Source organism: Electrona antarctica (genome assembly GCF_951216825.1).
Source record: "Electrona antarctica genome assembly, chromosome: 15".
In the NCBI taxonomy this organism is placed as follows: Eukaryota; Metazoa; Chordata; class Actinopteri; order Myctophiformes; family Myctophidae; genus Electrona; species Electrona antarctica.
Genome location: NC_136796.1, coordinates 36,671,811 through 36,697,258, shown reverse-complemented (window position 1 = coordinate 36,697,258; position 25,448 = coordinate 36,671,811). Strand labels below are relative to the sequence as shown.

The 25,448-nt window shown below is 42.2% G+C and overlaps 1 protein-coding gene across 3 annotated transcripts in view; it reads left to right on the top strand.

The window, feature by feature from the left end:
- Positions 1–19,288, top strand: part of igf2bp3 (insulin-like growth factor 2 mRNA binding protein 3) — a 32,628-nt gene extending 13,340 nt beyond the window's left edge. For 2 of the 3 annotated variants that reach the window (XM_079523035.1, XM_079523033.1), the window contains exons 6-15: positions 1,159–1,437; positions 3,545–3,679; positions 4,122–4,244; positions 5,990–6,125; positions 8,142–8,285; positions 14,038–14,160; positions 14,738–14,812; positions 17,993–18,124; positions 18,416–18,529; positions 19,038–19,288. In XM_079523035.1, coding sequence (XP_079379161.1) covers positions 1,159–1,437; positions 3,545–3,679; positions 4,122–4,244; positions 5,990–6,125; positions 8,142–8,285; positions 14,038–14,160; positions 14,738–14,812; positions 17,993–18,124; positions 18,416–18,529; positions 19,038–19,187 — 1,411 coding nt within the window. In that variant the 3' untranslated portion in view covers positions 19,188–19,288. The remainder of the gene's footprint in view (positions 1–1,158; positions 1,438–3,544; positions 3,680–4,121; positions 4,245–5,989; positions 6,126–8,141; positions 8,286–14,037; positions 14,161–14,737; positions 14,813–17,992; positions 18,125–18,415; positions 18,530–19,037) is intronic. The other variant, XM_079523034.1, reaches the window with a different exon arrangement.
- The last annotated feature ends 6,160 nt before the right edge of the window (positions 19,289–25,448 follow it).

The window sequence follows — 25,448 nt, the reverse complement described above, 5'->3', positions numbered from 1 at the left end:
CACGTACAGCACGCCCAAGCTGATCCCGCAAGTGTTCAATTGCGTTGATATTTGGACTCACGGCAGGCCATTCCATCCTCTCCACTCCCAAATTCTGGAGGTACTCCTCCAGAATGATCCTGGCTGCAGCTGTGGGGGCGAGCATTGTCGTCCTTTAGGGTGGCGTTGGGTCCCAGATTCTGAAGATATAGGATCACCGCTGGCTTCAGAATCTCATCCCGATATCTCACTGCATTGAGATTTCCTTCAATCATGACAAGTTCTGTCTTGCCTGTGAGAGATACCGCCCCCAAGCTGTTGTGGCTGCGTATGAATTTTCCAGATGCTACTGAGTTTCCTAACACTGGGTGTAAAATAAATAAAGTGTAAAAATGGCCAATATGCGTTTTTATTTTTCTTTAATACTGTTAGAGTGCAATCATCCAATCCGCTAAGCAACTCAAAGCAAGGGTGAATGCCAACCATTGCCATTTTGGCAAATATTTTGGAGGCGCTACTCACACGTTTTAGCTCTGCTGCTCATTCCAGGAATGCCAGATCCTTACAAGCTATACCTCGTTGTAAAGATGACTAATCAACAATACCAATTGGCATTATTAAAGGGGAGAAATAACCAACCAAAGTTAAGTTTCTGAACTTTTTGCGCAGAGTTTATTTTGACACTTGCTTTGGCAATGTAAACGTATGTTTTTCTCAAGCCAATAAAGCTCATTTGAATTAAAAGTGTAGTCTTTTAGCCCTTTTAAAGGATTCAGGAAGCAGTCATAATTTATAAGTGCTACACTCAGCTATACGAGGGGTTGGCTTTTATTCAGAATCGCTTGCCTCTCAGTGTTCTGGCTCGGTTACTCGTAGCTTGTGTATTCTTTAGCCCTCAAGTCTTTTCACCCGTACGCTTGACTGGTTGGACTTTAGTGTTTTTTCAGACAAGGTAAAGGGATGAGAGCCACATAATGAACCTTAAACTTGCTGATTGTGTGCATTGAAGCTGATCTTGTCATATGCTGTTTGCACTGATTGCTTTCCTTCTATGAAAGTCAAGCTGGTCATATATATTTTTCTCACCTGTGAATCTGAACATCTTACCAATATTTGCTAGAACAGGGCAGAACGCTTCACCCTGACTGTCGATGTTAACAACCTCCTTTTGCTCACCAGAGCCATGGAGAAGCTGAATGGATTTATGATGGAGAACTATGCCCTGAAAGTGTCCTACATCCCAGACGAGACGGCAGCAACAGATGCCCCTCCAATGGGGGGTAGGAGAGGATTCCCTCCCCGTGGACCCCCGCGCGCCGGCTCCCCTGGTATGGGTGCAAGGCCCAAACTTCAGTCGGATGTGCCCCTGCGAATGTTGGTCCCCACGCAGTTTGTTGGCGCCATCATCGGCAAGGAGGGAGCCACTATCCGAAACATCACCAAACAGACTCACTCAAAGTACGTTTTGAATCACAGGTGTCTGTAGTTGCTACTTGGCAATGTAAAACTGAACAATGTTGACTACTGGGTACCCACAGTGGTATTGGCATAACTCTTGGGTGTGTGAGATGAGTCCAGGAGTGCCTTGGGATAGTTGTGACAACCACACATTATTTAGTTTTGATTCCGCAGAGAACAATCCTTGATTCTGTGGTGTTGAAAAACAGCCAGTAATCAAGCAAAAATGGATTTAGTTTTAATTATCAAGTAAAATCCTTTATGAAATGGATACAGTTAATTGTAATACCATTCTAAAACAATGTGTAACCTAGTAATTGAGTCAATGTTACTGGTTCTTTGTCCCTCTTGGGCAGATTTATTTTGCAGCATAAGTTCAGGAATTGTAAGTGCAACAAAAACATACCATTATAAAAAAGGTTTTGAAACATTATGCCTGTAGCTTTCAAGCTACAGGATGCCAGTGACTGTAGAGACTCATGCTGAGTTCGCTGTGAAAAAACGGCCTTTTCCTAAACTGTATGCATACACACAAAGCGGCACATGCTTGCACGTTGCACACGATCCCCATCTGACGGCGAACCGGATAAAAAAAAAAAAACCCTACAAAACAATTCTCTGCCATTCTGCTTGATTTCTGCACTGTGCTGAGAAATCTGCATATATGTGTATATATATCGCCCCCAATTTTGGAGAAACGTAGAAACTGTTTGTGTGATGACAGTGGAATTAAAGTCAATGGTGCTCATTTGAAGAACCTTGTTCTTCAATGCAAAATGTACCTGAAGCTGAACTACAGAAGAGCATAAGCTCATTGACATGTCCACAGACTGTCAAGAGGCACATTTATGAAACGCAGCCTCTTGTGATGTTCTGGGTGAGTTGTCAGGCAGAATTCCCAGAGCTTACTGTAAAAGCAAAATGTACATGGCTAGGTTGGAGCTAGAAAATGAGGCTCTGTCCCTGTCTACCACTATAACCAAGAATAGTTTGACTCTTGGGCTTCTTGGCCCACCCAACGCACACCAGTCGTCTCCAGCTTGATCCCTGGTGGTTCTTGTTCACATTCGGTTGAAAATGAATTTAATGAAAAGGGTGTGGAGTTTGCATGTTCTCGTTCTCTTGCACGTTCTCTTGCATGTTCTCGTGTCCCCTAGGCCTAAGGTAGGCACAAAAACGTGCAGTAATCCTGGTCTCTATACTGCCTCCCCCTGGTCACCTAGTCAGATAAAGGGTAAAGGAACTGGTTGGAATAACGTGTTCCTTCCACGAGCCACCCCCCCCCCCCCCCCGCCACGTCAAGTGATAAGAAGCGGCCTGCTCACTCCTCATGCATTGAAGGAAGCATAAGCTCAGTTTGCGGCACAGGTTGGCAGAGGGAGAGCAGCACCCAGGATTACAGCTTAGGCGCTGGAACCGCGTGAAAACAATGGGTTACAAAAATCGTGGGAAAAACCAAACAAATGGCATCAAATAACATCAATGAGAAGAGTTAAAACACGAGTGAGTGCAACCTACTCGGGAACAACGCTAGTTGTAAATCTTTTTCATATTCTTTTCACTTAACACTGACCATAACCAGAAACACTGATGAAATGTTTTCCCTTTCCATGTTTTCCATTCACCTAATGCTGAGATGGCTGCAGGTTATTTATTCAGTATGCAATGCAATATTATCTAACCATGTAAACCCACTTTGATAGGTGAAACCATGTATGTGTCGCACACGTTATATACATTTCTTATATTATTATTACTAGTGTCGTTTCTGTCAGTGTACCCGCCTGCCGCTTAAAGCCCATATATGGAGATTTCTGTATCTGTCAGTCTGTCTCTTTTGCCCATATATGGAATCTAGGCAAGTCTGATCATATTGACATCAGCATACTCCATATATGGGGATTTGTGAATTTACAGACGGTGAACTACACAGACAGAAAACTTGCATATTTTATAGTAGGATGGTGAGGATACCATCTCGCCAATAAGGATATTTTCTCTATGAATACAGGTGTACCTTGAGATCTTTACTTGCCCATTGGTGTGCCTTGGGTGCAAAGTGTGAAAACCACAATCACACGATCCTCCTCCTTTTCATGCTCCCCAGGATCGACATCCACAGAAAGGAGAATGCGGGTGCAGCGGAGAAGCCTATTACAGTCCACTCCACCCCTGAAGGCTGCTCCAACGCGTGCAGAGCCATCATGGACATCATGCAGAAGGAGGCAGTCGATACAAAGTTGTGAGTTTGCACACGTGTCGTGCACATTTCCCGTTTATGCACAATAGCAAACAGACCAACTTGCACACGTACTCAAATGTTCATGATTTGCTCAACCCTCATGGAAGCAGTTTTTTTTCCTATATTGATGGCTTCTGTATATTTTGACCGCAGTGCTAAACCTTTTGTTCCTTTTAAATGGTTCTCCAGTGGATTAATTACCTAAATTAAATGTGCTTTAGTGAGTGATAGCTCTTACCAATTACACTCCCAATAATGCAGTTGAGAGCTGCAGCAGACAGCTGTGTGTCTGTTTTTAGGCACAGTAAAGCAATCAGATTTTTTTCTTTCTTTTTCCCTAAACTTGACACCAATTACTCTGTCAGCCTGTTATGAATTATGCAAGAATACTGGTGAGACGCATCATTAACTAGGAATGTTATTTGCATGTTTGGCTTTGCAGTACGGAGGAGATCCCATTGAAGATCCTGGCACATAACAACTTTGTGGGAAGGTTGATTGGGAAGGAAGGCCGCAACCTCAAGAAGATTGAGCAGGACACAGAGACGAAGATCACCATCTCACCGTAAGATGATCTCAGACACACAAACCTCTTGGAGAACCACTATGGCTTCTCGGAATGTTTGTACTTTTTTTTACTTTTTTTGTTTATAATATGGACCAAGACAAAAAATAACCAGGTAAACGCACTTTGGTAGGTGAAACCATGTAATGTGTCGTACACGTTATTTACATTTCTGATGATATTATTATTATTGACCTCAACTGAAGACTGGGACTTAAAGGACAACTTTGTTTTGTTTTGTTTTCAACCACGGTTCATGTTTTAGGTTCTTTTTAGAGAAAGTAAAAGATGAGTTGTTTTTTTTAATTGCTTTTTCACAGGCTCTATTGAATGTGAAGGAGGAGGTACTAGGGGACTGCCATACTGTGTATATAGTGTATACATCCCAAGCATTTATTACATATTTTTTTGGGCTTAGTACAGTAGGTAGACGGGAAACGGGGAGAGAGATGGTGAAGGGGGGCGGGGGGGGTGGCAACACAGCAAAGTTCGTCGGGATCGGGTCTCAAACCCGCGACACACTGTCATGCTGGATTACCAGCGAATGTGCTTGGACCGCCAGACTGCCGCTTTGACAACGCCCATTCCAGAAACTGCTGCCGTGGGGAGGGCTTTCAGTCTGAATAATGAAGTGACACAAAATGTAAATTCAGACTATCAGTAGTGACAGTATCAGTCTAGTTTGAGGTAGGTCTAATGACAGTCAGACTATCAGTCTAGTTTGAGGTAGGTCTAATGACAGTCGGACTATCAGTCTAGTTTGAGGTAGGTCTAATGACAGTCAGACTATCAGTCTAGTTTGAGGTAGGTCTAATGACAGTCGGACTATCAGTCTAGTTTGAGGTAGGTCTAATGACAGTCTGACCAATAGTATGTCTGAACTAAAGCCTGTACCCGTACACTAGTAGTATTAACCAATACACACACACACACGTACACAAACTTTGTTTGACCTCATTGAACTTGGTTTGACCTCATTGTCTGTATTGCCCATAGTGGATGCATTCACCTGCACACTAATATGCTCATTAAGACTATAGCAGATGTCCTGGTAAACAGTTTATACTTAATACCCACTCAGTTATGACTTAAGACTATAGCAGATGTCCTGGTAAACAGTTTATACTTAATACCCACTCAGTTATTTATTAGACTTTATTTCAAGTCTCCAATTATAGCATGCTAAGTTCCTTTTTTTTTGTCTTTGTCCATATAAACCATAGTCTTCATTTTATTTAAATGTGTGCCCCCAAAAAATCTTTTTCATATTCTTTTCACTTAACACTGACCATAACCAGAAACACTGATGAAATGTTTTCCCTTTCCATGTTTTCCATTCACCTAATGCTGAGATGGCTGCAGGTTATTTATTCAGTATGCAATGCAATATTATCTAACCATGTAAACCCACTTTGATAGGTGAAACCATGTATGTGTCGCACACGTTATATACATTTCTTATATTATTATTACTAGTCCTTACCCGTTCAAATATGTGAACACCAAATTATGTACAGTGTGGGTACAGTGATGTAATGGATCCTATTATTGATGTATGTATTTTGAGGTTTTTATTTGCTGCTTTTTCACAGGCTCTATTGAATGTGAAGGAGAAGGTACTAGGGGTTGCCATGCTGTGTGTGTGTGTGTGTGTATATAGTGTCTACCTCCCAAGCATTGAATCACCAACCACTCACAATATATATCACTATCCCACCATAGCCGTAATTTTGTCATGTGTCCAGTCTCCAGGACCTGACCTTGTACAACCCTGAGCGAACCATCACAGTGAAGGGCTCCATCGAGGCGTGTGCCCGGGCTGAAGAAGAGGTGATGAAGAAGATCAGGGAGTCGTACGAGAACGACGTTGCTGCCATGAATGTAAGTTCACTCGACAGGAGAACAAAGTTTATCTGCAGGGTGTAAAAAGTTGGAATGGTTTGTTTTGAAAATCATTTCTCCTCGGGTTGGGAAAAAAAACAAAACATTTTGTTCATGTGTAAAACAAGTGTCTGTATTTGTAATTCTAAAACATAAATTGCACAATATTAGATAACATCTCGGGATCCCCCAGGAGGAAGTTAATAATGTTGCTCGGGAGAGGGACATCTGGAGTTCTCTGGTAGAGCTGTTGACAGATAAGCGGTTGAAGATGGATGGATGGATAGATAGATTTTTTTTGTTAGTTCTGTGTGGTTGTGGGTGCATGCTTGAGTTATTTTTATTTTATTTTTTTAATATTTATCCCACGATTTTGCAACCCATTTTTTTCACTCTGTGTCAATTATCTAATGTAATCCTGGGCGCTACACTTCCTCTGCCAACTTGGGGGGGCAGCGGACTGACCGCATGCTTCCTTCTATGCATGAGGAGTCCAAGCTGCTTCTTTTCACCTGACAGGGGAGAGTGTCCCCGGCTGGACGTAGCGCGTGGAAGGAACACGTTATTCCGCCCAGTTCCTTTCACCTCCATCAGGTGCCCCGGCTGGGGACACGGGGACTGGGAGAACATGCAAACTCCACACAGAAAGGCCCTTTCGCCAACCCTGGCAGTGGTTCCCTATGGTCATCAAATTGCTTTAGTCTCTCGCTCAGTCTGTTTCTCTCTGTGTGTGGTAAATGGTGCCTTTTATATAGCGCCTTTATCCAAGGCGCTTTACAGAGATTGTGTGTTACATACACCCATTCACACTGATGCTGGATGAAACCATGCAAGGCACCAACCTGCACATCAGGAGCAATTAGGGGTTCAGAGTCTTGCTCAAGGACACTTCGACAACTAACTAACTCTGGGGGAGTCCGGGTTTGAACTTGTAACCTTGCGGTTCCCATCCGGTCACTCTACCCCTGAGCCACTGTGTGTCTGTCTCTGTCTGTGTGTGTGTGTCTCTCTCTCGCGCTCTGTCCGTCTCTTAAGTCTGCCATATCTTCAGTGTTTGCCTCGTATTTCTGACCTGGGATGGGGGGGGAGTTTTGACGCCAGTGGTGTAAACAAAAGCTACGGGTACCATTTAGAGGAGTGGGAGCTCGTAGGTGGAGCCTCAACAGTGGACACTATATAAAACATGCGTGTTTAAGTTTGAATTGAAAATATCCCAACACATGCATCACCAGTATAGATGAATCCACAGAGCGTCTAGCGTCATACTTTAAATGCTTGGTATAACGTACAGCCGCCTTGTTCATACAACAAAGATTGGGTAAGACTGACGTTATGCATCTTTCAGGACCTTTCACTGCTTCGTCTCAACCATTACTCTATGGCTCTGGTCTCAGCCACCGCAGTGTCTTTTTTGACATTCTGTTTCTCTCCAAAGTTGAATGTTGCCACTACTGTTGGAGCAGCCGTAAACTACACAGGTTCATCCTGATGTTCTGGGCATCTTTGTAAAGTTAGCGTTAGTAAAAAGCAGGTAAAAGAGTAACGTTTAAGGCAGACTAACATCAGTCATTGTTCCATTCAATGTAGTAGAAGAGCCGATTGTTTACACCGCAGATATGTCGTCTCCGCCTACAGGAAATACGTTGCCTGCGACCATGGGACCCGTTTCTGAATCGGCTGATACAGACTGTGTAGGGTCTGGTAGATGACCTTCCCCCTAACCCCAGCTCTTCAGTTGTGTTTTCAATAAAGCACAATTAAAACCGGATTTATACTTTGTTGTGCATCTGTAGCGCCACCAGAAATTGTAGATCTATAACTTTGGAATGCATTTGTGTCGTGAGCTTATAGATCTGCTATTTCCAGCGTGTAGTGAGTGAATATAAAGCCCAGTCTTCATTTATAGCTTTCCCCCCTCCCACATTGTTCTTTAAAATGTATATATTTTAAATCTTTCCATAGCCCACTACGCTACATTGTTTTTAAAGTGTTTGAAATGTTGTGTCCTCTCTGCAGCTTCAGTCCAACCTGATCCCAGGTCTAAACCTAAATGCTCTGGGCCTGTTCCCTGGTGGAGCTCCAGGTATGGGTCCCTCCATGATGAACAGCGGCCCACCTCCCGGACCCCCAGGTGGTGGATACTCGGGGGGATCGTTTGGGGTGAGTGTCCTGGTCTGTGCTGTTGATCATCACCCCTGGTCGTCATGTCACACATTGTTTGTCTGGCAAATTCTAATTTCATGTTTTGTTTATTTATTTTGGTTAATGCCCTATTTCGTCAGTGTCGCTGTATTTTAGTCAATTATGAGCTTGTACAGTTGCCATTTGTGAATTTGAATCCTGTAAAGTACGTTTTGTACGCACAACTGCAACCATATGGTGGTCATACTGTAGCTGCAAACCCAGTTGCTTGTCAGCAACAAGTGGCACTTTTCACTCCACTAGAATGCCTCGTCTCGTATCCCATGTTGAGATCCGAGTGGAATAGTAAGAGTGGCGACACGCTTTGATCTCGCTGCAAAGCGGGTGCCTATGGGCTATAGTTCCAAACATTGGTACTATCCCAGATATAAAAAAAGAAGGATCCGGGCACACAAAATGAGGAACGCCTTTATTAAATGAATAAGGCAACTGCCCTGGTTTAATTTAATAAAGGCATTCCTCATTTTCTTTACTTTGTGTGCCCGGATTAGAGAACAGCGGATGAGCTTTTTTGTCACCCGAATCCGCATGTGCATAATTATAATCCGCCCGTTATCCGACCGCAATTTATTAATTAATCCAATTTATTAATCCGCACCACCCGCAATCCGCTGCGCAGGGAAGCGCCCAGCGTATACAGTATAGCCAATCTACAAGCTCACAACGCGACGCTGCGACGCGTTGTGAGCTTGTAGATCGGCTATTTATACTACTTGTACAAACAATGTCACTCACCACTCTCTCGACAGTTCACCAATGTTACGTAGTGGTTGTATATATCCATTTCCATGGTAACACGCCGTCCACGTTTTCGCGACGTATTTTCATACAGCATATCCAGCGGTCATCGGCGGCAGGGTAAAGAACTTAATCACTCCCAGTCCCACACCGAACGTATATTCCTCCCTTCTGTTTTACTTAGTTTTAAGTTTCTCTCAGACTCACTAGCTGCCTGTTAGCAACTTTAGCGTAGCTGCCTGTAGGAGACCACTGTGTTGTTGTTGTGCAACAGGACCCAACTTCATAGGCGGCTAATTTGTGCCAGATCATGGAAAATGATTAAATTAAAATACTACTACTAACGCACGCACGCCGAGATTGTGTGCGTTTTAAAAGCTATAATAAGCATATTTATATACTTTATTATGCCATTACTTTATTTCCCGCATTATTTCACCCGCGGTTTATCCTATATTAATTTATAATAAATTGAATTGACCCTAATCCACCCTAAACTGCGGTTCACCCGCGGCAACCGCGGCTAAATCCGCCACCCGCTGGTCTCTAGCCCGGATCCTTCTCTTTTTATCTATGTCTTGATCGCGTTTTGATCCGTGTGAGCACCTTTTTATCATTATCACATTTTGCTATCTCCATTGAGCACCTGGTTACTCTCATACTATTCCACTCGGGTTCAGATATCCCTCTGCGACCCATAAACAATGTTGCTGTTGGTCTATTTGTTAATTGGAGAAATGCTGATTGTCAATTCAAAGATTTTGTCTACAAAATAACCTTTTACCAGGTTACCAATTTGTTCTAATGGACGACTTCACCCATTTCAACCCATCTTCATATAAATGGTCCTCTCCTCACACACTGCCTTCATATAAATGGTCCTCTCCTCACACACTGCCTTCATATAAATGGTCCTCTCCTCACACACTGCCTTCATATAAATGGTCCTCTCCTCACACACTGCTCATGATAATATTGTACCATTTTTCTTTACTCGGCCTGTGTCAATTTTAAATTGTTTGACAGCGTGCTTCGATGGAACCTATTCTCTTGTGGCGTTTAGTCATCACCCAAATTGTTTTTTCATTGACATGAATTTACCGGCCAGGTATACCTGACAAAGATCCGGTTTATTTTGGGAGCGTTAAGACGGACCTTGTATGGATCTTCTCTTTCTTTACACCATATTATGATGAGCATTAGTGAGGACCAATTATATAATGAAAATGGGTGAAGTTGTCCTTTTATGACTTGCCTGGTTAAATTATATACAGCTCCATCTCAAAGAATTACAATATTCTGCGAAAGTTCATTTTCTTCCGTATTATAATTCAAAAAGTGAAACTCTTATATTCTCAATTCAATTTGCGTAAAGTGAAACATTTAAAACCTTTTTGTTTTAATCTAGATGATTATGGCATACAGCTCATGAAAATCATAAAATCCCATCTCAAAATATTAGAATATTTTACGAGACCACTAAATCCAGAAATGTCGACCATCTGAAAAATACATTAATGTATGCAGTCAGTACTTGGTCTGGGCTATTTTTGAACAAATGATTTCAACAACGGGGCGTGGCATGGAGGTGATCAGCCTTTGTCACTGTTGCGGTGTTAAGCACAGTGATACCATGGGCAATACACCAGTTACTAGTCGTTTTGGCAATGCAGGCAGGTGGCAAATCCAGCTGGAAAGGAAAATCTGCATCTCTATAAAGTCTGTCAACATACAGAAGCACAAAGTGCTCCAACATATCCTGATAAATGGCTGTTGACTCTGGACTTGATACAACACAGTGGACCAACACCAGCAGATGACATGCAGCCAGATAGAAAGCTGGCTTGACCCAGCAAATAAACACATGAATAATGTGGTGTGGCGACACGTGCGTGCATGCAGGCCCACCCACTCCTGGGCAGGCCCACCAAGCACTTCAGTACTGGCTTTGCCACTGATGACCTGGCACCCCAAAACGTCACACTGGAGTCAACACAGCCATCTATGATCTATCAGGATATTTTAGAACACTTTGGGCTTCTGTATGTTGACAAGCTTTATGGAGATGCTGATTTTCCTTTCCAGCTCGATTTGGCACCTGCCCACAGAGCCAAAACTACTAGTAACTGGTGTACTGACCATGGTATTCCTGTGCTTAACTGACCAACCAACTGGCCTAACCTGAAACCCATGGGGAATCTAGGTTGCATTGTCTGAAACATAAGACTCAACAATACAAATTAACCTCCGGCTGTTATCAATGCAACGTTGCAAACCTGGGCTTTCATAACACCTCAACAGTGCCACAGGCTGATCACCTCCATAGCTATTTTGTCTCATCTGTTTAAGGAAATAGGTAGCTGATATATTGCACTTTTACCTTAGCGCTAGGTATACTCTTGGTTGCTTGTTTTTGCAGAAAATGCACTAAAGACTTCTGGTGATTAGTAGTTTTTGTTCCCTACCTATGTTGAATACACTTATTGTAAGTCGCTTTGGATAAAAGCGTCTGCTAAATGACTGTAATGTAATGTAATGTAATGCCACACCCCATTGATTCATAATTTGTTCAAAAGTAGCCCAGACCAAGTATTGACTGCATACATTAATATACTTTTCAGATGGTTGACATTTCTGCATTAAAAAAAACTTTATTTTCATCAGCTGTATGCCATCATCAAGATTAAAAAACAAAAGTTTTAAATATTTCACTTAATGCGCAATGAATTGAGAATATATGAAAGTTTAACATTTTTTAATTATATTACGGAAGAAAATGAACTTTTGCAGAATATTCTAATTCTTTGAGATGGAGCTGTATAGTGTGCGGTTTCCTTTTGTGAGGGCACATGAGGAGAATGTGCTTGCACAAAGGAGAATGAGGTGTTCAAGTGCCGTAGAAAACAGTGATTTTTGTGAGTGGAGGGAAGGTCCATTCCTCCTCACAGCAGTTATATAGTGCTGGCCACCAATCTGGGCCTTTACCAGTCAAGTATGTCTTAACATTCATTCATCCATAATGGCAGCCATCTTGGGGTCCACGGAACTCAGTTTCATGTCATTCTTTTTCCTTGTAGAGCGGTCCCTTTGGCTGCGAAGGGCCATTTTGGGCCTCTCTGTTGTCTGTGAGCAGCCAGCCCCTCGCTGTAAGTCACCCGTTCCCCTCAGTGCTTTGCACGGCTTGAGGCTGCTCGCTACGGGATTAGAGGGCAGGGCTTGCCACATCTACGCACCTCCCACTGTCCAGTAAACCTAGGCCCAAGAAGAAGGGCCCAACTCATCCTTTTATGGCCAAACGTTTAGCATCTTTTTATGGGCAAACTTTAGTTTAGCCTACTGGTTTTTGGTCAAACGCTTGAGAAGGAATCGGCATTTCTGTTAAAATGTTTGTGGCCGCAGGGTCCTTTCGAAAAGATTTTTTTCCAAACAAGCCATTTAAACATCATCCTCATTATTGAAATCTCCATCTTCATTCGGAGCCTGCCAAAGCAAGTTATTTGTCCGCCCCCCTGCTGACATATCGACTAGTACATTGGGCCTCATCCAAAAGCAACATTTAACAGTGCTACTTGTTCCTCTTGCACGATGCTGCCGCCTCTTCTTCCAGATCTTTATAGTCTATCATGCTCCCTCTGATAGAAACGATTTGCTGTGGCAGTCTGCGGTTAGGCATCTCTTAATACTACAATCATCAGGTTTGCAGAAGGTGCTGATGGGAAAACGCATGGGGATTCAGAGCAGTTAGTGTAAAAAAATGCATCGATGCATCGTGATGTGCGATTCAACTGCATCGATCTTTGGTATTAAAATGGATCATCGATTTTAATTTTTCTCCACCAAAATAAAGTCGAGTGAGATATGGTGCAATGAATAAACTTGAAGCTTGCTATATAGCTTGTTTTTTGTATTTCCCTTATGCGGAGTAAATACTGTCATAGACTTGAATTCAGTGTAAATTGTGAAATTTGAGATGTCATGCAATTTCCCTAGTAGTCAAACTGTCAAAATCAAATCGTTGAGATTTACACTCCTCAGGCAGAGCAGTGTCTCCATGTGTTTGCCACACAGATTTTATTTTTTAATTTATTTTAAGCTGGGAGCATAAAACTCATGCATGTGGGAAGTTCTGATGTTGGCTATTGCTGTTGCTAGACTATACCAATTTAAAGTAGGTACCATTCTCTTTTTGCTAAATGTTCAAATATTTTACAGTTGCAGTGTCCTCCAAATAAATGGATGTCTAACAAAAGTCAGAGCACTGCACTTTTCATTGAAATATAACAAAAAACTGCTTTTTACCTTCTGATTGACTTGCGGTGTATTCGCATCTGCGTTTTATATTAGGAGAGCCATATTTTGATACATTGCAAGTTTGCATACTAGTGGAAACTATGAAAGACTTGAGGAGCTAGTGGCAATCACATGATTAATTGTATGAAGTAGAAAAATATTTCTTAGGATATACTGGGTCATGCTGCCGAGTAAAACTAATATCAATGTTCCTGTTTGGCAGACCATAGATCCAGGGCGCATGCCATGAGGTCAAATGCTGTTGAATCTAGGCCTGCAACTATAGATTATCATCTTAGCTGTTAGGGGTGTAAAGATATAGTAACTGCAACGAATAATCGATTTTTAACTGATTATTTTTGATTAATTACATTTTAATCACGCATAGTTTTTGCATCATGGAACCTCTCACTGGACGCGTGTCTTTTGGTTTTAACAAATGGACACGGATTTTTTTTTTTTTAATCGATTAAATCACAGCCTATTTTATGTAGTTGTGTAACAATGTCAAGCTACAATTATACACTCGCAAGCTCACAACGCGTGCACCCTAGCTGAATATATTTGGTAGTAAGGCTCACTTTCTTTGCTTTCTGCATAATTTCTAGTATGATCAGCTGGTCGGCAATGGCTACCTGCTCTTGTATGATCTAACCATGGCCGTGTGTGTGGTTGTAACCAGCAGGGGCAGCCTGAGTCGGAGACGGTTCACCTTTTCATCCCAGCACTGGCCGTCGGAGCCATCATTGGCAAACAGGGTCAACACATCAAGCAGTTGTCGCGCTTTGCCGGGGCCTCTATCAAGGTGAATGATGACGTTGAGTTTCTCAACTTGACCGGCTGTCTTATCAAAGACTTGCTGTTCCTGTCCTCGACTGGTGAAATGGGCTAGATGCACACAGAATAATTCTTCCTACTTCCGGGCAGCTTCCCTACTTCCTTCACAGGTGTTACCGATGATACCAATTAAGACACTGTTCCTTTTAGTGTGCAGTGGTTTTCAAACTTTTTAATTTCAAGGACCCCCATAAGTCTCAGAGTTACACACCCGTACGGGGCCATTTGACCCCACTCGGGGCCACTTTGGCCCCATTTACACTGGCAGCCTGAATCAGATCTGAACCACATCCAGATTGAAATCCGATTTGTTTAATTGAGTCATGTGACATGTTATACTCATGTTAGACTCACTCAGGGGGCCCACTGGTGTAGCAGAGTGTTTCTAGTGAGCCAACATGCACAATAGCAGCACCCTGACTCTGTTTGACCAGAATGGAACAGAGCCTTAATTAATATCAGCGGTAACGCCTGCATAGTGCATAGAGCCCATTGAGAGCCAGGTGAGGGCTGACCTGTTTCTAATGCTGTCTGCCTTCCTCCAGATCGCCCCAGCGGAGGGAATGGATGCCAAACAGAGGATGGTCATCATCGCTGGACCACCAGAGGCTCAGTTTAAGGTATGATGGACACAACTGCACTTGTTCATAGTATCAGTCTGGCTCATATGACCTTATGGATTTAGAATGAATATCAGTGGCCTATGCATAATTGTCTCCTCCAGGCCAACCGTGTGGCAGAGACCATCCATGTTGTCCATGCACACTCCCCCCTGGAGGCCAGAGCAGAGCTTCTGCCCTAAATACTTCACATTGGCTTGTTATAACGCCACAAGTAGGCTGTTTTTAAAATACGTTCTTTGATATTAATTCCAAACGCAAATCGTTACACACTATCGCTATAATCTTTTAGCGATGATTTGATTGGCTGATCACCCCATAGCGATGATTTGATTGGCTGAGCACATATTGAGGATAATAAAGTGAGGGCAGAAAATTGAAGATGCCAATTGTGATTGGCCGGAATATGATAATGTGTGATAAGAGCACCCCTCACTTCACACGAGTGATTTCCCATATTCGGCTGTAGTGTACATTTTTGTCCTAACAAACATTTAATGCCATTCACAATGACTGGAGAATTTGCGTCATATGTAGACGAGCAAATCTGTATTTTTGTTCAATCCCATTGACAATGAATTGAATGGAGAATTTACGTCATATCTGTCTGAGCAAATTGGCTATTTGGTCCTAACACAAACACGAAAGCATTTCCGGGGGTCCCCAGCCAAGAACGTTGAGAACCCCTGCGCTAGACCATCGGCGCCCCACTGAATGTTTAATTTTAAACAGCTAGTTGTTTAACACTTTAATATTGACTACATCGCCCAGGCGGTGGCGTAACCGTCTGGGCACCCGACTGGTAATCCAGTCGCAGTGTGCCGCGGGTTCGACTCCCGAGCCCGACACGGCCTTTACTGCATGTCTTCCCCCATCTCTCTCCCGTTTCCTGTCAGCCTACTGTCTGTCCCTTCAAAAACCAATAAAAAGGCGTAAGCCGCAAAAAAAATATCTTAAAAAAATATATATATATTGACTACATCAATCGTCCATACGGCAGTTCATCTCTACTAATTGCAAGTGGTGTAAAGTGCACGCCCACAACACCGGATTATGGTAGCGAACCTCGACAGTGCATTCCTAGTTATTATTAATTTGAAACGTTTTTTCTGATCGGTGACTATACATTTTATATTGGTATAAATATGGAGTTTCTTCTGATCGATGATGATACATTTTCTAGTGACTGTTGGATGAAACTAGCGGATATGGGACTGAGATCAGAACCTCCTGAGTTTAAACCCATTTAGGACTGTAACCCATTTTTGTATTTTTACCCTTTTTGTTTCTTGTCTTAATAAATACGCATAAACAAATTGAAATGTTGGTGTAACCAATAGTTTCAGTTTTGCACTGGCAAACCATCAATTACCAGCCTAACGTGACCACTCTTTGGAACATAATTGTACCCCAGCTAACACATGTGGTTCATTTGCTCTGCTGTTCTCTTCCACTTCACACAACTTTGACCAGAATCTCTTCAATAAACAAAAAATTGCCTCGGATATATGTAAACAATACCTACTGTATTCCGCAACTAGACATTTCATTATTGTGAAATTATGTTGCTGGATTTTTGAGGGCAATATTTGTACGTGGATCATGTAGTCAGTGGTCGAGTGTCTCAATAGTGTGTCTTGGCCAGCAGGCCATGCATACTTTGGGGCATAGTATCAGCATTATTTCAATCCCTGCATCAGCAGAATGTCATGTAGAATATCACTCTGCTTGGATTTTCAATTTTATAGACTGACAGGGTTGGGTAATGGTTATTTTAAAAGTCTGGTTTTCCATGGCCCAGGCCCACTCAAATGTCCATTTAAGTTTTTACAATAATGTTACCACCAGTCAAATGAACCATTTTAATAATAAATGGTGTATTAATAAATAAATACAAAATAGAACACCTCAAACTTAACCGTTTGACCGCCAGGATTAATTAATCTATTTATCGCGCATTGCCATGGTTTTTCCCCTTACAACCCTTATTTTGAAGAGCCAAATAGCCATAGCGCTGACGTAATGCTGTGTGCGGTGTCTTGACCAGTTGTTGTTCTCTCGCTCGGTGCAGAAAAAACCCGACTGCGAGAATCGCAGCGCCTGCTGACGGCCATCAAAACCTTTTCACCAGAAACGACATTCATTGTGCCGATTTGGACATACAGGCCATTGAAAGCAGCACATAGAGTGCAAGTGGATGCGCGGTTGCGCTCGCATCTTCAAAATGGCCACGGCTATCGATGCGATCCAATCAAAACATGGATTAAAGAATATAAAGCCTAGAAAACGTAGGCTACGCTGTTGGCGGGCTGTCGGACTAAAGTTAATCTACGCTGCTGGCGGGCTCCGTGTTGAAGGTTGGTGACGCCTCAAACTTAAATGTTGGTGAGTGACGTGCGTATGACCACCACCAAGGTCTAAATGTTCAGAAAGGGATGTCAGAGAAAAAGGTCCTGTACACTGTCTGGAACTTGAAAACAATCTCTATTAAATTGACACTTTAGTCGTTAAGACCTTCACCAGGACAAACATGCGGGGCCTTTTTCCTTGGTTTATAGATCCATTTCTGAATAAGAAGTGATGCAAGTGTGAACAGCAGACATGCCTGCTGTTCAGATTGGCAGTTTGGCTTCTTTTATACTGTGACACGATGATGTCGCGTGCGGAAAATAGCAGATCGGTTATTTTCAGCGCGCGACCCCAGCGTGCAACTAAGTGTCGGTGCCGCGCTGCGAGCTTGTAGACCTGCTATTTTTGAAAAATTGTGAAAATGTGGCACAAATCTTTGAATTTATATATTCTTTCAGAGCATTGATTTTAACTCAAATATTTGCTTGGGGGGGGGGGGGGTCTCTGGAACAACATATTTTCAGATGGGGGGGTCGGTGGCCAATTGCATATAATCTTTGGGGTCCTTGACATGATAAACTTTGTGAACACCTGACATAGAAACAGGTTTTTCTGAAAAATGTCATGATTTAGAAGACATTTGTAGAATCTGGTCTCGGTTCTTTTTATTTGCAAATAAACACTAAAAACACAAAATGTGTATGTGTTCTGTTCAAGCATCTGGGGCATCAAATTGGCCCTAAAGTCTGTGTATACTGTAAATAAGTCCTACAGTCTGTATAACGTGTAAATGATGGCAAAGCGTAAACATCACTCTTTGCTCTGCTTCAGGCTCAGGGTCGTATCTTCGGGAAGCTGAAAGAGGAGAACTTCTTCGGGCCCAAAGAGGAGGTGAAACTGGAGGCTCACATTAAGGTGCCCTCCTTTGCTGCTGGACGGGTCATCGGAAAGGGTGGCAAAACGGTGGGTACCCTCGGAACAATTGCCGTTTCCCTCATAACGCATTTGGTGTGTCGAACACTTATCGACACCAACCACATCATTGCAATATTCTGGGTTCACTTCAAATTAGTACTTTCCCCTCTTCTCCTCCCTGTCTAACTCCACTGCTTTATATAAAGCAGAATTGTCTTCCAAAAAAGGTTAAAAGAATAGGACCATGTCGATGCTAAAATCAAACCAAAGGTTTTGAAAGTCTCATTTGTTTTTTGCCTTGTGTTATTCATCACCACCATCTCCATTATTGTCTTTCAGGTGAACGAGCTTCAAAACCTAACCAGCGCAGAGGTGGTGGTTCCCAGAGAGCAGACGCCTGATGAAAACGATCAAGTGATTGTGAAAATTAGCGGACACTTCTATGCAAGCCAGGTTAGTGTCTTGTCTGTTCACAAGCTAACAGACCTGTTAAAGTAAGCGCCTCCCCCCCACACTCCCTGGCTCTGGTTTCCCCTAAAGCTTTTAGCTGATCTCTTTCCACGGACTGTACTATAAAACAAAGAACTTGGTAGGTACCCTTTTTTTGTAAGGAGAAGACAGTTCCTGATATTTGCCCTTAAATGAGCTTAACTTTTACTTTGAGCTCCTTGGTGTGGTACCCGTTAGAATCTAACAGGTGCCACACCAAGGCCCATGACGCCTTTGACAACTTTTTGTCTTGTTTTTTTTTTTTTGTGTACCGACGACCCTCTATTATACTAACCGTCAGCAGGTGTTTCCATAGGAGACAAGTTAATTCCGCAAAGGGGGGCGATCCAAAAATCCCTCCTCCATTCACTCCTATTATAACCACGATTAGCAGCGTTTTTCTCCATCCATGCCTGGATTGAAAGCGTTTAATGAATTAATACGATTAAATAAAGTCATTATTTGTCTCCAGCTGGCCCAGAGGAAAATCCAGGAGATCCTGTCCCAGGTCAGGAGGCAACAGCAGCCCAAGCCGGTGCACGGTGGCCCCAGCCCCGGCCCCAGCCCTGGGCCCGGCGCCGGCCCTCGGGAGCCACCACCTCCTAGGAACCCTAGGAAGTAAAGAGCCTCCTCCCGTGACTTCCTGGAGGAACGGTGACGGAATCTTCCCCTGAAGACATGGACGGGTGCAGCGCGAACTCAGGGGGGGAGAGAACACACAGACAGGGGGGGTCGTTGAGGGGGCGGAGGGGTGTCGTCATGCTCCCCTCAGGGCTCAAAGGTCATCGGAACATGACTGAAAACCTGCCCCTCCCGCTTTCTCGTTGATACATGTGGCACGCAGACGAGAGACCCTGATGATGCCACCCTTCTCTTCCCCCCCCCCCCACCCAACCACCTCGCCTATCTGCATCTCTGTGAGAATGTACTTCTGAGGATGTCACCCGCCCTCTGAAATGTGCACACACCCCTTCGCCTACCCCCCCCCCCCCTTTCTCTCCCTCACGGGTGTGTACTTGATGATGAATTTGTTTTTTTATTTTTCCGGTTGGTTTCCCTTTTTAACACTAGAAACACAAAAGAGGAAATAACGATCCTCCCTCTCCTATCACTTGGTTGGTGCGGTTCTGTAAAACCTTGCACGTTGACAAGATGTTCGATTTGACGTCAGTTTTAGTCGACACTTATTTTTCTTTTTTTTTCTCTCCCGTTTTTTAACCCCTGGAATGGAGTGTTTAACAGTTGAATTGGTTGATGAAGCTTTCTCTCCTTGAGTTTTCTTTGGAAAGGAAAAAAGGCATTGCGATCCGAGTCCTGGAAGGACCAAGAGAAAGGTTGATTTGGGGTGGGTTGGCTTAGACTGGGTGGGCCGGGTTTAGGCGTATGATTCTTGTTTTGGGACAGGACCCCCTGAAAAGGGTGGATATATGGGGCGTCCTGCCCCTGTATCGATAGTGGCATTTTATAAATTCGGATGCATTTTATAGATATACCTATATACGTATATAAATATATATTTAGAGAGGTGAGAGGGCAGAATGGCCAGTCAACACTTGAGAATGGTGCCGAACAGCCGCTGCCCGGGAAAACCAATTTAATATGCATTTTACTGAACTACCTCAGGATCCTAGTACCTCAGAAGAGAAAAGAAAAATGATTATATATATATGGAGAAAAAAAAATGTTCCTTTTCTTTTTTTTATTTTGCTTTTGTGGTATTTTGTATACTTTATAAAGCTGATAGTTCTTGAACATTTTTATTTTTTTAAGAAAATTTAAAATTTGGTCAGCTGCCATCTGACCTTTGCCTTCAACTCTGGTGCTTTAGGCGGCGTTGTTGTACATGTGTATGTATGACTATGATGATCCTGTACATAATGTCTGTACATAGCAGCCCCCGGAGCGAGAGTTGGCGCCCTTATCGGCTGGCGGCTGACGGGAAATATCGAGAAAATCACCTCAGTTTTTTTGCCTGAGGGTCCACCATCATCTTCTTTAAAAAAAAGTTAAAAAAAAAAAAAAGTTAAAAAAAAAAAAAGTATAAAGCTACACTTATTGGACATGCCGAATAATGCCAACCGTACATAATTGCAGCAATGCCATTTAGTTTTGGGATTTACATAACTTGTTGACGGTACACTTTGATTTGTCACGTTTATTTGTACTTTGTCCCTTTGTTGCCTTCCTAGAAGGGCTGTGGGCTTCAGTGTAGCTGCCGTTTAGAAATGATGGTAGTTACCCGCCAAGTTATCTGGCCAGCTGCTTTAAAGGCTTTCCCAACAGCCTCCTTTACATTGCAGCCTTTTGGCGAGGCCCCCGTACCCCGATTGTCGTTCTTTTTAATGGAGCGAGCTTCATCAGTTTGCTGTGGCCCTCATAGTCAGGCCATGGAGTCAATGTTAGTGTTGTTAAAGTGCAATGGCACGTTGGTAGAGGTTTGGATTGTGTAGATGGCTTTTCGTGATGTACCTAGTCCAGTTGGTGAGATATCTTGCGCCGTTGCTCCATTGATTAGAAATTGATAAGTCACCCTTCGTTTGTGCTAAAAGAGTTGACTTTGACCCTAACCCTACAATGTAAAGTCTATGATCAACGGAGCAAGATATCTTGCCAGTTGGAATAGTTGCATCATAACCAGAACACAACCCAAACCTCTAACCAAAGTGTTGGAGGAGTCACACTGATAGATGCTTTTTTCTTTTTTTCCCTTTTTTTTCACTTTAGGATCTGAAACCGAAAGGACCGTTTGTGTAACCTGCAGCAGCTTGCTATAGGTTGATTGAAGTGATGTTTTTCATTGGGTGGGGGTGGGGGGGGGGGGCAAAAACGGCACAAATTTTCAGAATTAATCTTGATTGGAGAGTAACATCCAACAAATTTAGCCTAAATATACTGAGTGGAGTTTATTTCCTTTATTTTTATTTTTTTGTTTTGGTTCTTTGATGCCGAATGTAAATATGCTGATTGTGGTAAAAAGTGCTAGTGTATCCATGCTTCCACAATGGAACGCAGTCTACCTCAGCTGAGGTGGAGGGAGAGGAGAGCGAGGGTGTGGAGAAGGACGTTGGGTGTATGTGTGACACGGTGCACGCCTCGCCCCGCCCTGCCCTCCGCCCCTCTTCCCACCCCACCCTCCACCTATAGCGCCAGCGCGCGCGGCGATACCTCAGTCCCTCTGGAACACTGCTCTCCGCACGGGCGCGTGCCTGCTCGCGCAATCCAACACCGCGCTTAACCTGAGGGGCACAAGTGATACTTAAAAATAATCCCCCCTGCCACCTTTCCCACCTGCCCCCCCCCCTTCTCTCCCTACTCCTCCTCAGTGTTTTTTGATCTACCTCTTTAGACACGTATTTGAATTAGAGGCATTCTATCGATTTAGATTTTTAGCCCCCCTCCCTCCCCCCACCTGTCCTTCCTTCCCCAGATATGAAAGAAAACTTAACTAAAAATCATGTACTCTTTAGAAATGAAAGATTAATCAAAAGTGATCAGACATATTTCCTTTGCCAGCGTATATATATATATACTCTTGTAGCTCAATTGATTAAAAATCATCAAACATGATGCTTTTATTTTCTTTCTGCTTTTAATTTTTTGGTGGTGTGGCTTTTTTTCTTGCGTTATTTTTTTTTTTGTGAAAAGGTTAAATCACCTTTTTTCTTTTTTCTTTTTTGATTTTGCATTCAATAGATGGAAGGATAAAAAAAATACAGTAAAAAAATAAAAGGGCCTACCTTGTTTCTGGCATGTACGACTATAGGACACAGAGTCAACTCATTTTCTTTTTTTCCTTAACCTTTTTAATGTCTTCTCACAGATGCTACATCTGCTGATTTGGTAGCCATTTGTTCTGTTAGCATTTCTTGGCTGTGTATCGTGGAACATCAGTTGGTATGGAACAGATTCGAGGGACTGGGTCTCAGTTTTTATTTTTATTTAGTTTTTTTTCTTTTTGAAAAGTGGTCAGATTTCAGCATGATATCCCCTCCTCTGTGACCATGCTTGTGCCCCTTCACCCCTTTCACACAGCTCCACTTGTCAAATGCCTCTGAATAAATGAAAGAACATGAAATGGGCTCCCATGTGTCCTGGGATTTTTTTTACATTATTTATTGTATTTTGTTTTTTTAATACCATTTTCACTCCAGTGAGTTTGGGGATTCTATTTGGAGGTGAAGCCATCGGTGGTTAACTTCATATCTGATCTCTCATCCAATATAACTACAGGTGCATCTCAAAAATATATATATATTATGGAAAAGTTCATTTTCTTCCATAATATAATTCACAAGTGAAACTTTCATATATTCTATAGAGAAACTTTCGTTCAACTTTGACCCCCTTGACACATTGCTTACTGGTGTAGTGATACTTTGACCGGGTCAAAGTTGAACGAAAGTTGCTCTACAATCCAGTGTTTTTGGCAGCAAATTTAGATTTGAGTTTAGTCAGTCTTTGGAATTAAACTTAATTTGGTTTTAGTCACATTTTAGTCGACTAAATCTACAGTTTATAATCTACCTTGATGGTGTCGTAATGGCTGATTTTACACTTGCTGAAAATAGCCGATCTACAAGCTCACAACGCGGCTATTTTCAGCATGCAAGCAAGTGTAAAATTACTTGTAAAATGACTTATACTGGATCTTGTCCACTAGTCCCATGCAAACATTTTAGTCTAGTTTTTAGTTGACAATTGTCTATATTTAGTCTTACTTCTAGTCATCATAGCTTAGTTTTCATGTAGTTTCCATTTCATTTCGTCGGTGAAAAAGGATAGTAGACGAACATTTTGTCATAGTATTAGTCGACAAAATCAACACTGCTACAATCATAAAGTGAAATATTTGTTTTGTTTTTGATGATTCTGGCATACATCTAGAGAATCTAAAAATCCTATCTCAAAATATTAGAATATTGTATGAAACCACAAACACAATAGAGAAGTGTCAACCATCTTGGAAATATGTTAATTTATGCACTCAATACGTGGTCTGGGCTACTGTTATGTTGCACTAGCCCCGACGACCTTGCAGGCATATGCAAAGGCTCAACTTATGTAACTTGGATAGCGTTTTACTTTTATGTAGACGGCACTAGAATAGCATTTTATGTAGACATAGAACTTTAAAGTATATATGTATAGTTTCATAGATATTCCACTGTTACATTCTTGCTTTTTGTTCTTTTTGTTCTTGCTTAATGTAAGTCTCTCTGGATGAAGAGCGTCTGCTAAATGCCAAATTGTAAATTCTAAGGTCAAGGTTCAAGGTTGTACTTTATTGTCACGAGTAAAACTTATTTTGGTTTCCTTCATACAACAGCAAAAGTATATAACTTTTCCACGATATTCAAATGATAACCTATTAGTATTCTCTGCCCTAGTGCACCACATAACTGATCAAAAGGCCAGTCCCAGCCATGAATTTACTTCAAAATGCCAGATCCTCTGCGACTATACTGAATTTGATATGGACCGTATACAAAATTGGAACCAAAGGTGGCTATAGAGCGTCGCAGTCCCGCCCCCTACCATGGCCCAGGAAATGATTCTCCGTTCATTTTCCTCAGACATTTCAGAAAGTATTTATTTAAAGACGTTTACGCCGCGGACAAAGCCAACTCGAGTCGTGACATCGTGACGAATCATGACAACAAACACAATTTTTTGGGCCGAACAAATAATTAGAAAGAAGAAAAAAAAGGCAGGTTACAACACTTTTTTGTTGTTTTTCTTCTTTGTAATTATTTGTTTGGTCCAAAATATTGTTTGTGTTGTCATGAGTTGTCACGACTCGAGTTGGCTTTGTCCGCGGCGTAACCGTCTTTAAATAAATACTTTTTGAAATGTCTATGGGAAAAATGCATTGGGATTCATTTCCTGGGCCATGGTAGGGGGCGTGGCCAAATGACCAAATGGCCGGAAAATAGCTTGTATATCGGCTATTTTGGTGAATAAATGTTTAGGTGGTAAACTGATAAACGCCCCATTAGCTTCCGTGGTCGGTAGTCTTCTTAGGTTCCACATAAAACATCATATTATATGCTTCCCAGCAGCACAAAGTAATTGGAATCGAGACCCACCAAGGACTCCTTTTGTTGTTTATTGTAAGTAGCTATCAATCTTTATTTGTGTAGACTCATGGGTCCATTAAAAAAACGAACATAAAAAAACACTACGTACCGAAACACCCCTATACTATAAAAACATCAGCTATTACAGGAGACAATCGCACCAGTGTTTCCATAAAGTATAATTTCATGCCAATACTTAGTTTTTACTCGATGTTTTAACTTAACAGTATTCCTACATTGTGTCAAAACAACATCGGCGTACTGCTTCCACCACATGGTACAGCTTTTTCCATAACCGCATCCTCCATGCCTTATCGGACACAGAGCAGTTGGTTCACACCTTTTATTAAAATGTCAGATCAATCTGGTCCATCATGGATCGATCGTCATCCGGTTCGATCGTGGTTCGATCGATCCCATGCCCTAGCATAGTTAACCCGTTCAGATTAATTTAATTTGCCGTAAACGCATGAACACATTCAAGAGAATATTAATATGTATTAAAACATTTAATTTCTATCATTCCTATTTTATATTATACTAAAACAGAGAAAATATATATTCATCCTAAATAACTTTACCATGTAGGGCAGGGGTGGGTAACTTTGACGATGGAGAGGGCCACTATATTTCCATACTCACTCCCTAGGGCCATATATTACTGTCGTAGCAAAAATAGCCGAAAAAATAATTCAAGATTCCAATTCGGACGCGTTTTGAGCTTCTAGATCGGCTATTTTTGCTATATTCGAATTGGAATCTTGAATTATTTTTTGCTCTTTTTGAATTGGAATCCTGAAAAATAC